Genomic DNA, 12,458 nt, shown 5'->3' on the forward strand with positions numbered 1-12,458 from the left:
ACCGTTAAGAGGTAGTGGGTATATTGCTTGACCAAACAAATGGCAATTTATTTTGATAATTTGTTTTGATTGAATGTTAGCACCAAAATGTAGATGGTGAGCTGGGGTATGGCAATATTGGTGGGTTCAGCGGTGGAAAGCGGTAGTGGGGGGTGGGGTATTACGGGTCTCGCCCCGCATTCTGTGGTAAAATATTCAAGCAAAGAAAATAGCAACAACATGTGAGCAGTTTACAGGTTTTTTTTTTTTAGCAATAGACATACATCTCTCAGATGCCTTCACCCTGATCCAGTAAACTTCTCATGGCACTGCAAGTTTTTCCAAATTCTGCTCAAATATTTTTGAAACATGTCGTTTTCTTTTCCATGTTTACTCCATTAAGACACAAAGTAGTATTTTTCTTAGGTAAGCTTTCAACTTTCCCTGTGATGGTGAATCACTAAGTGTAGCATGGTACAGGTTTTGGCCCAGCATCCAAAGACAGCCCGTGCTGTCCCTCATAGTTCTTTAGCCAGGATAAGTGGCTTCATCAAAGAAAAGAGGAGCCATGAGAGGAATTCTTGCAGACAGAGATGTTTACCTTTTTACCTAATGGGCTATTCGGGGAATTGTCAGATAAGGTCACCTGCTCCCTGGCTTGCCAATCCTAAGCATCACAATTGTAAGTATGATATTTCGTTTTACTGTGCCACAAAGGGTACACACACACATTGTTGACAAGTTATAGATAGTTTTAACATTGTAGAGGTAAATAGAATATTAGGAGGCTCGATATTTACTCAAATACTTTATTGCTAATATTAGGAACTGCCTATTGTTTGGCAGACCTGGCTCTGGACTGGTTGACCTCCTTCCTCTCTGACCAACCTTGCCAGGTTCAGCTTGACCCTTTTCTCTCCTCTGTCCCTCTCTCCACCTGCAGGCCCTTTTCTCTCCTCTATTCTCTCACCTTGGTTTTTCAACATCTACCTGGCCCCTCTAGCCCATCTGATATGATTTTGATTTATACATTTTTAAACGCGCATATCTCAAAGAGGACCTGGCAGCGAACTGCATCTAGGCACAGATATTAAGATAGTGCTGGTAAAGGACTCAAAAAAAGCCAAACAATCGAAATACTAGACAAACAGGTATGTTTTTATATGTTTACAAAAGATGGTTAGGGAATCCAATTGACAAAGATATATATCCGCAACCAAGCTTGTGGGCCTGCACAGAAAAACATCTCTCACCCCAGATAGTAGTTCGGGAACAGGGTACCACCATCACACATTTATCCTTGGAATGCAGAGATTGAGAAGGTTTATATTTTTTTATTTTAGCTACTGGATAAGCAGTAGCGATGTCATGGATACATTTAAAAACCAAACATAGCAGTTTAAACGGTATTTGCTCTTCAATTGGGAGCAAATGTAGGCTCCTCCAAAAGCATGATATTGGATTTTTCCTAGACAGCGAAAAGACCAATCATACTGCAGAATTTTTTGTTACCCGGAGCCGTTGAAGTTGGTATTTGGATAGGACAATCAACAAGGCATTGCAGTAATCCAATTTAGTATTTATAAGAGAACCCACCACCATAGGGCGGTCCCTCTCAGAAATAAGTGGGTGCAGGAGTTTTATTATCGCATTTACCTGCAAATTGCCGTTCATGCATGATTGCCAAATAATACCAAGATTCTTTATTGTCTGGGTGTAATCAGCAATTTGTCCAAACAGGGTAGGATAAGGTATTGAGTCCAATTATTTACTTAATGTATGCTTGGAACCAAAGACAATAATCTCCGTTTTGGATGGATTTAATTGGAGCATATTTTCCTGCATCCAAGTTTGTATTTTCTCAGCACATTTCCCCATTCACAATTGCCACCGCCGGCTGTGTTAGTCATACGTAAATTTGCAAGTCATCCGCATAAGAATGATAACACAAATTAAACCTGGCAAAAATATTAAGTAAATGGACGTATGTACAAGTTAAACAATGTTGGAGACAGGGATGAGCCCTGTGGAACTCCACATCTGATAGGTAAAGATTCAGATAAATATGAACATGCCTTAACTTGTTGCACACGGTCTGACAGAAAAGATCTAAACCATTGACTGGCTAAGTCCGACTTCTGCGCTATGCACGAAAGTCTGGTTAGAAGAATGTCAAAATTTACCGTATCTGATCTCCACCTTCTCTCCTAACTTCCAGTGTTATGCAGATGGCACACAGCTCTCCTTCAAGCTTCCTTCCTCTGCCTCTTCCTCTCTCATTCCTGACTGCCTGTCTGCTATTCAGGCATGGTGCACTGCTAACAATCTCTGCCTTAATGCCAGTAAGACAGATCCTTTCCATTGGGACTCCTGATCCCTCTTTCCCTCCCACTCTCTGGCCCCCCTCCATGGCCCCCCTCGCCTCCCTCTCCTATGAGGCAAAAAACCTTAGTGTCATCTTCCACTCCTCTTTCTCCTTCTCTCCTCACATCAGAGACCTTGCCAACAAGGCCCAATTTCAGTTGCACCTCCTAAGAGGCATTTTCCTTATCCTTATCGTCCCCCAGAAACTCAATGTCTCCAGAGCTCTGGTCCTCTCCAGGCTGTACTACTGCTACTACTACTCTTCTTCAATCTGCCTAACTCCTCCCTTAACCCCCTTCAGCTAATCCAAAATAGGACTGCAAGACTTATAATTGGCCTCAAGCGCAAGAACCACATCTCCCCAGCCCTAAAATCTCTCCACTGGCTCTCGGTTGCTCCGAGGATCAAGGTCAAAGACCCTCTGCATCATCCATAATGCCTTCTGCAGCCTTGGACCCAGCTACATCCAACTCCCTCTCCCTAAATACCTTCCTGCTAGAGCCCTTCAGACTTCTAGTTCCAACTCTCTGCAATCATACGCTTCTCCAAGCAGAGAGTGGGGGATATATCCCTCTCCTCTGCAGGTGCCTCCCTTTGGAATGGCCTCCCTGCCCCTCTCAGACTTGCGCTGCATCTCCTTAAATTCTGGAAGCTTCTCGAGACCTTCCTTTTCTCTCCCCTTCCCCTGCTGATCCCCCTGTCCGCCTCTTGACTGGCTGCCTGGTTTCTTCAGATTCTTACAGGGCACCAGGCCCACCATGTCCAGTGAACCGCTCCACTTGGTCTCCCTAGACCCCCTCTGCCCCCCTCCACTTCTGCACTAGCCTCCAGGCACCCTCCTCCTGCACTTGACTGGGTGGGCCTGCGCCCGTAGAGCTCTTACATCACATTACCTCACACTTAGCCTGTGGACCTTCCTTTGCCTGCACTCTCTGCATTCCCCTGGCTCTGTCCACCTGCCCCCCCCTGCCACTCGTTTTCTCATGGGCCCTTCCGACCTGCCGCCACTTCCCGCCACTCCTCTCCCCTGCACTTCCTGTTACTGCACTTGCACGATCCCAATGCCACAAAGCCTAGTAGGGCCACTTCATTTTGTCATCTCTGTTCCCCCCTCTTGTCTTGTTGCACCTTGCACCATAAATATCAAATAAATACAATTGTAATACTTATATATTAGCTCTAAAAGAGAATATACATGCATACATGCTCATCAAGCGAGTGAGAGCATTATTAATGTGTTTCTATTCATGAATGTAAAAGACAATGTTGCCAGTTTAAATACTTCTTGGTTTAGTGATAAAATTGTGTAGGGAAACAATTGATAGCATCTACTATTTATCATACACACAATGCAATAAGCACTGGTCATATATAATCTAGAGGTAGACCCACAGGGATAATAGATTCTCTTGCCCTAAGCACAAAGTTCCAACTTTCTTTAGAGCCTTGCTTTGGGGGGGCAGCACTATTCTATGCCGCAAATAGTGCACAGCCCCAGGTGGGCATTTGGAAGGCCTTTCAGGCGTAGGCTAGACCCTGGCATGCAGGATATGATGGAAATCATGACAATGATATGGCGATGTTGGGTGGGGCGTGTATGTCAAGTTATTATTATTATTAATCTTTATTGTGATTAGTTCAAATTGAACTTTACAGAAATAAGACAATTTTACACAACAATTTTTATGAGATAAAACAAAAGAAGACCATTAAAACAGTGTAATAAAATGACGTTAAAAAAATGTAAATTTCATGACTACGTACATCTCACTTACATATAAGCAAATTCATCACAGCATGCCATCAATGACTAATATAATCAGGCACGATAATATAGATCACATTCCATTGCCTATTCCATGACTCAGGATTGTTATATTAGAAGTAAGTCTAGACATCATCGAACTCAATGTTAACTACAGATTCCAATTAACCCCAAGGAAGATCTTCTGGTCACAAGTTTTAATTAGTCTTATTAAAATATCTTTTCCCTTCTGGTTGAGCTGTGCTACAGCTAATGCAGCTTCTTTCTTGTGAGCAACCAAACCCGATACAGGGCCAACTTGTTAGATATTCAGTTAGTGTTGAGACAGTAATCCCAAAAGATTGCAAGATGATTGTCTCATATCTATGTACCAAACCTCCCAGATTGCACATGCATATAGGGCCATAACAGAACACTGTTAAAACATGTCTGGCCGTTTTGAGGTTTATCAAGATTTTTACAAATACGGAAAGTTGTAGAATGGAAAAGAGTCCTCTGCTGTGTTTCTGATTAACACTTTGTGCACAAACAAGCTCTCTTTCCTGGGTGTCTACTTCTAAGCATAAAAGTGACGATATACTTTATGAGGAAATTGGCCAAAATGAGATTTAAGGAAGTACACTAGTCTCACCTGAATTGTAATTCGCATTAAAGCTGTTTGATGTGCTTGGGTTACTGTAGACAAACTCTACCAGCATGGTAGTATCACTGGCCAACAGTGAGATTCCAAGGCCCTGCCCACAGGTCTTGTCCAATATGATAGATGAACTCCTGCTGTTGCCATCAAAAACTCGCAGATAGTTGGACTGACAGCCAGCAGAGGACTGGATGTTATAATCATCGATCCACAGGAAAACCTAAATGGAAGAATAGGAAACAAGTCATTTCTATATTCTGATTCCCCTGTTTTACAAAATTGTAATTTAAGTGGGATTTTTGTAAATTAACATCGCACAAACTGTCTAGAAGAAATGCACAAATCAGAATACAATAGCTACAAAATGTTTTGCTTTCTAATCAGAGAGCTCATACATTGTTAATCTGTGTTTTTGAAAGGTTTGGACACAACCTAACTTAAATGCAGTTACACATTTACATAGTGTGAGCTCACAGTTACCAGTAGGGGCACTGGAGGTACACATTTTTTGGAGTTGTCTCTTAAAACTTGTTATAAAAATGGATAGTGTCTCCAACTGCCTCTACATACATTGGATTGTTGATCCAAATATAATCTTTAACAACAAAAAAAGGTGCTATAACAGATTTACAAAAAGAAAACATTGGTGACCCAACAAAACATTCATCTCACCCGGAAACTCTGAAAACCTAGATAAATGGTAGTAAGACAGCCCCTAAGATTTCTCATCGTCGGGTAGGATGTAGTACTCTCAGTTTATATAATCTGTTTACACTGCTGCCATGTCCTTATAATCTCTTCCCTGCTTTACTTGGCACATCCACGTGGTGTGCACAAGTCCAAACTATAGCTTGATGCTATACTTTCAACTACTCAAAGAATGGTGGCAAGTGTAACAACATCACGAAAGAGTAAGCCCTTCTAGACCCCCTCCAGCCCTTCCCCTAACCCCCCAAAAAATAGTCCCCTTAATATTTCATGAACAAATGCATGCACAATGGTAGCAATGAGCTGGCCCCTCTGAGTTTGATCGTACAGAGGAAGAGTGCATACTAGTTGCAAAGGCAAGAGGTAGTAAAAACTTCTTTCAAGATGAAGATATCTTTCTGCAGGAACCTGGAGAAGCCGGCTTGGAAAAATGCCCCCCCAAAAAATGAGAGTGGTGTGTGTTCTATGCAACTGTATAAGCCATTCTAACTAGGGGTAGGCGAAGTTGCAGGACTTCACTTTTGCACACTTTGCAAACTGAAGTCTCAGTTTCGAGACTGAACCCCACAATCTGTATAGGAGATCCATTCAACTCACTGATAATCAAACGATAAACCAGATTAACAGCATTTTTCGGTCATCTACTATCCAAGACACTTAAAAGAGGTGTGGATAACCCCTCTCCTTAAAAAGCATTGAATCCCGAAACTTTACTGAACTACAGAGCTATCTTAAGTGTCCTTTTTATATTGAAACTGTTGGATGGGCTGCCAAAATTCAACTTCGAGATTACTTGGAAAAGTACATGAGACCTGGAGACAGGCAGTCAAGTTTCAGGCCAAATTGATGAACTGAAATGGCCTTATTGGATGTTAAGTCTTCAAAGATATTCAATAAAGGACACACGTTCATCTTTATGCTCGTGGATCTGGAAGCTGTGTTCAACGCTTTAGACCACACTATATTGTCGAATCGCCTAAAATAATTTCTGCCATTATTGGAGTACGTATTAGAGTCTGCATTGATATGGTTTACATTATTCATGTCTGATAAAACATCAAGAGTAAAGGTTAAGGAATATTCCTCGGACCCAGAGGTGCCTCACCATTGCTTTTTAATAAATACATAAAACTGCTTCACAATCTCTTGACTGACCGGGTGGCAGCTTTCAGAATCATGTCAATGAAACCCAAATAGTTTTTTAGCTATCAGGTTCATATTACAATAACATAACATTTATTCAGATGTTCCAAGACAGTGCGAAATGGAAGTCAGCTTATTGGCTAGGTCTCAACCAATCAGAAACACAAATGTTGTTCATTCTATCCTCCTATTCATTCTTTAAGAGGCTTCCCAGATTTATAGCCCTACAAGAATCTGGATGTACAGTTCAGGTTATTGGTCAGGCAAAGGCTTTAGGTGTAATATTTAACTTTCAGCTCTCTTTAGATTCTGATATAGGACGTCTATCAAGCTCTGTACATTACCATCTAATGATCTTGAGACAGATAAAGCCCTTGATCTATGAATACAGTTGTGCTGTCCTAGCTAGAGCCATAATAGAAACACAATTGGACACTGCAACAGTCTATATGCAGCTTTGTCAAAGCAGGCGATCAGCCAGCTTGAGGTTCTTGAAAAGATTCTATTTTTTTAAACAGGAATTCTGCCAAAGTATTTTGCTTCACCTGAATTCTGCCGAATAAAACTCACAGTTTTTTTATTGGGGTTTTCCGCCCAAACTCCTCAAAACACCTCTTTCCTTACACTACTCCCCCTACACCAGACCATCCCCATCCATTTAAAACCCTTGCCCCCTCCCCATATAATTCCATGAGTTTGTGCAGCAGAATTCTGTCGAAGTAAAGTACTTTGGCAGAATTCCTGTCGAAACAATGACTGGATACCCTTCAAAATGCTGTTCCTTGAGTTCTTATAAACACCATCCAGAGGGCACACATGGCTCCTGTTTTGAGGAAGTTACATCAGTTCCTGATCCAAACCAGGATCAAGTTCAAACGTCCGTTCCTAATTCACTTCAAAGGCTGCCAATGCAGGTATTTCGTCCCATGTGTGGAATATTAAGGGATTAGCTTCCAGCATGCATTAACAGGCCTTAAACATTCCTGTTTCTCCTCTTTGCACCATCAATCATGCACTATTAATTTGATTCATATCCCGAGTTTTATATGGTCCCTTGTCCATCTTAAGTTCAGATCATCTGGTTCTTCTCTGCCCACCTTGGTACCCTTAAGAGATCCTAATTCTACTGTAACAAGACATATGTTTGAAATAAAACTAGCAGTGAATGAGACCTCTCCACCAAGAAATAGTTCTGAGTGACCCCAACATGTATGGCCTATATGTGGGATCCTGACAACCACCAGTCACTTAAACACCTTGGGCCAGATTACAGAAATGTTGGACTGGTGCAACTGCAAAGTTGCACAGTATTAGCTCTAAGGCAATGTTTGCCCCATTTCTAAATACACTGGGACATATTAGAAAACAATTACACCATGACAAGTGCAGTTTGGCATGGTATAAGCACCAGGTCAAACATTACCCTGGTGCAAAAACAGACATATTTTTGAGGTATTCTTGCACCAGCGTAAAGTTTGCCCCCTTGCTGATACCATTTCGAAATACCACTAGAGCAAACTTTGCGGTGCTGCAAAAATGCAGTGAAAATGTTTTTGCAGGAAAATAGTTTCTGTGTAATGGCAAGTGGTGCATTTTATGAGGCCTTTTCACCTTTTTTTTACATTATCCCCTCAAACTTCCTTCAGACCTGGAGTTAGAATTTCATTGTTTACATTTGGCAGGTATGAATGACTCAGTAAAAAGGCTTGTATTATCTAAAACTCTATATTGAATTGCATCTGTACATACGTTTGTTTCATTCAGGATCTGTCTCAATGCAAAGCACGGTCATGCTAGTAAAATGTGGCAGGAGGACTTCTTTCCACACACAGGCAATACAACACAATACATTTATATATGTGTTTTACCTGACCATCCGTGATGCGGATTAACCAAAGGCAGCTGCCACCAGTCGCAGGTAACACTGTCCTTGAGTTGACAGTGATAGTGCCACTCGGCTCATTGAGCACAGTTCTGCAGAGATCTGTAAGAAAAAATGGTGTTGAGTAGAACTGCCATGGAATGCATCTCCTCTTCTGGAAGTGCATGGAGGATTTCCGGGTATCTCTGCTGGTAAAGAGCAGGTCTTCGAATAAAGAAGAACGACATAATGGGAAACATCTGAACTGGAACCAGTGAGCATTTATGTTGTCTTCTTGAGCAGGACAATATTGTCATTTCACACCCTCTGTGTGCCTTGTTGCAGCGAGGCATGGGAATGGCACTTGCCAGGCACAGCCCCAGTGCTGTTAGCTGGCCATTGTTGGGGGCAGGTGCAAAATAGTGAGAATACCTGTGCATCTAATAGCAGTGTAACTTATGCCCACGCCAAAAATGTTGGCTTTGCCAGTGCTTGTTTTAAACAGGACTTCAGTGGCTTTGCCAATGCCTGTTTTTAACAGGTCTTTAGTGAAGGACACTCAGAGTGCTTTTAAATCGATTGGCTGAAAGCAGACCTGGTTGACATTTGTATTACTCCAGTAGCTTTAGAGCTCCAATTAAGTCATTGGCCCTCATTACAACTGAGGTGCTAAGTGCACCAACTTTACCACCATGGTGTAAACTACGTTTACACCATGGTGGATGGCGGATTTACCGCCCCATTACAAGGTGAGTGGGGCGGTAAATCCCCATTTCCCATTTTCCCTTCCCCATTCCCATTTTTGCCCCATAGGGCATAATGGGAGTGGGGAAGGCGCTAATTACGGCACCGTAAATTACGGTGCCGTAATTAGCACCAAGGTGCCTTAGCACCATGGAACTTAACGCCTGCAAAAAGCAGGCGTTAAGGTGGGAATCAGGCGTTAAGGGTTAACGGTGGCGTTAACCCTTAACGCCTGAGTTGTAATGAGGGCCATTAACTCTAAGAAGACTGCTGGCAGGCACTTCGAATGCAAAGTCTGATGGTAAGGCTTGATTAAAGCGAGCTCAAAGAGTTCCGATGAGGAGGTGTTTTGGGCGGGCAGAGGCAGACATGGGTGGGAATGGCATTAGGGATTAGCATGGCCATCCCAAACAACATCTACAGACTCTGTGCCCCTCCTATGTCATTCCTCTCTATCTGTAATCTAATGCAGTAGCATTGGCTTATAAACGTAATAGCCCAAACTAACTGCATCCTAATTGAATGGGGAACATTGAATGTATGAGAGGTTGCTGGAAGGTCCAACCCAAACAAACAATTCAGAGTACGTAAAAACAGTTTCAAAGAAGTGGAAACTTTAACAAGATGATTGTTGTATTTAAAAAGTTTATAAAAGTTGTGTTTAGGGGGCACTATGGTTTTCTTCTAATATTCTCATGCATTACCGTTGTTCCTCTCCAAGTGGATAGTCTGAAGGGGTGGGTTTCTCTCGATAAACGTTTAACAATATAGGTTATTGGGTTTTAATCTTTCTGATAAGAGAGAAACATGTATGTATTGTGTGGCTAACACACCCTACCTTACAACATTAGAGGTAAAGCATGTGTATTGCTTCAAATGCTGTCCACAGTCATGTCTTTCCAACACAACACACATTTCTATCTCGCATCAGAAATATTCAGACATGGCGAAAATAAGAAAAGATGGACAATACATGCAACTCATGTACAACAAATGGGTCATTAAAACATCACTTACTCTAATCCTCCAAACACACTGAATCTTATGAAAATATAAGCCAGGTTTCCGATTGACCGTAGAATTACACAACAAAGAAAGGCTGGTCATGTAGAAGGAGCAAGACTCATTTCAAATCAAGACTTCATGAATCTTACCCAAAATGACATGCTGGTCCCAACGAAAACAAATACCCTAGAGTGACACCAAGGAAAGCCAATACAAAAAGCCTAACACATGTCATGGGGCAATCCAGGAGTGAGGTACGAAGGGGATATTCAGTTACTTGCCTAGCTTTAGGTTGAAATCATGGCCCATTATAAGGAGAGGGCTGTTCCCGCAGAAAGGTGCAAAATAAGCTCAATAGATTGAATGTAAGGCAAGAGACGCCCCTTTTCCTTGTAATTTGGAGCCCAATAAAAATTGATTAACCACAGTGATGGAAAGTTGGTATGTTTGACTTCAATTTGTAAAGACTCTGTCTTACTATGCACGTTGCTTTGAAGACAGATAGTGATATCATGCATTACAACCCTCCAGCATTGCTGCCATGTCAGCTTGGGATTGCCGAGCTGGCAAATGAAAAACGACATCTGTAGTAAAGGTGGCTGTGGACCGGGTTTCTTGCATATGAATGATGTCTTAGAATCGATTAAGTTGAAAATATCAGCTTTACACAGTTTGTTTTTTAAAACCAGCCGTGGTCCAAGAGACAATTCTGGTTTTGGCTTGGCCATCTTTTGACGTTATCAAGTGTCGCACGTCATAGACCAAGTCTCACACATTGTGGTGTGGGCTTGGGCTCACAGACGTTACAACAGCCAACGCTCAGAGTTTGGCCTACTTGCACAGAGTTGTTGGTGGGTAGCAGCCTTTGGAAGCAGGGATAGAAAAAGTTACCAGAACAATAAAATGTCCGAGTTGGCAGCGATTCTTTGTTAAATTTGAATTGTGTAAAGAGTTGACTATTCCAGCTCCATAGTAAAAATTATACGGTCAGCATTTAGCTATTTGTATGTATTGCCAATCCATCCAATTCTTCTTACCATATGGAACGTTTGGGACCATTGGCTGGTCCTGCGATTGAAGTTAATTGTCCACTGAGCCACTTTATTCATCAAAGAGATAGATGGTTCTCTCAGTTGAGTGCTGGTTCATGCTCAATAATAACTGATACAGGAGCAGACACAAGCAACATATCAAACGGGGAAGCCATTCATGTACCATTTAAATTTGGGTAGCAATATGGTGGATAATTAGTTGTTTCCTTATGTCCTCCCTAAAGGAAGCACCACTGAGGCATCCTGTGCTGTTTCAGCTATCGACTACCAAAGCCGCAGGTAGTTCTGTTGTACACTCGCTGGTCTTCTGAAGGGTGGAGATCTACTTGCCCATACTGCTCTCAATAGCTATAGGGGTGTTGTGGCAGGCAAGGGAACTTGTAATATTGGGCTTGTTAGCCTCTTCTTTGTGCTGTTCACTTGATAGTACCCCCATATTGCTATGCCTTAATCTTCTCTCCATTGCATTTGTTTGAGCTTCTAGTTCACCCACCACTTGACTGACTTGGGTACACATTAAGTGTACCCAAATGTTGTGTTTTATTTGGAGCTGCTTTCAGAGGCGGAGAGGCAGTTTCCTTTCTCTTTCCCATATTCAGAGGCCACTGGAACATTTTGGTAAATGGTAGCGCTATGGTATGGTGGCGACAGCAGATGTCCCGTCTCCTTGACCTGGTCTTGTGACTTTTATTGATAGACGAGAAGGGGCTGACCAGCCACTATCTTATAGACCTTGCAGGCCTTGGATGCTCTATGGTCTTGCGGGCATTGCGGACATTAAAATAAAACACTCAGGAGTCTGTTATGGCTGGGAAGACTCCTTGGCCAAGCAGTGCCTTTGTACTGCCCATTTAACCAAAGTAAACAATGCAAACACTACACAGACCACTTCACGAGCTACTACAGAGCCATACCACTGTGTCTGAAGTTTTAAGTTTAAAATTGTCAACTTACCCATTTCATCTTAGATCACAAGGGATGAGGGTCGAGGTCATACTTTAAAAAAATCTTAAACACTAGAGACCCACAGCTGCTCACAGGACCACAGGGAACCAGGGTTTTGGGGCAAAGCGATGTGTTCAAGCCCTAGCTTGGCATAGCTCCAGAACTCATCCAAAGGTCCCCTACTTGGATACACATCCCGCCTGCAAAGCTACTGTCGCCACTTTACCACTAAGCCACTCCCCCTCACCACTCCCA

At 42.3% G+C, this 12,458-nt stretch overlaps 1 protein-coding gene across 1 annotated transcript in view; it reads right to left on the minus strand.

Annotated features, from left to right (window-relative positions):
* The window catches only part of LOC138503499 (embryonic protein UVS.2-like), an 80,944-nt gene that overhangs the window by 39,264 nt on the left and 29,222 nt on the right, over positions 1-12,458 (minus strand). The window contains exons 12-13 of the mRNA XM_069623280.1: positions 8,465-8,580; positions 4,740-4,965 (exon numbers count right to left, since the gene is read on the minus strand). Coding sequence (XP_069479381.1) covers positions 4,740-4,965; positions 8,465-8,580 — 342 coding nt within the window. The remainder of the gene's footprint in view (positions 1-4,739; positions 4,966-8,464; positions 8,581-12,458) is intronic.

Source organism: Ambystoma mexicanum, chromosome 11 (assembly GCF_040938575.1).
Source record: "Ambystoma mexicanum isolate Mex_15411 chromosome 11, UKY_AmexF1_1, whole genome shotgun sequence".
Taxonomy (NCBI): domain Eukaryota; kingdom Metazoa; phylum Chordata; class Amphibia; order Caudata; family Ambystomatidae; genus Ambystoma; species Ambystoma mexicanum.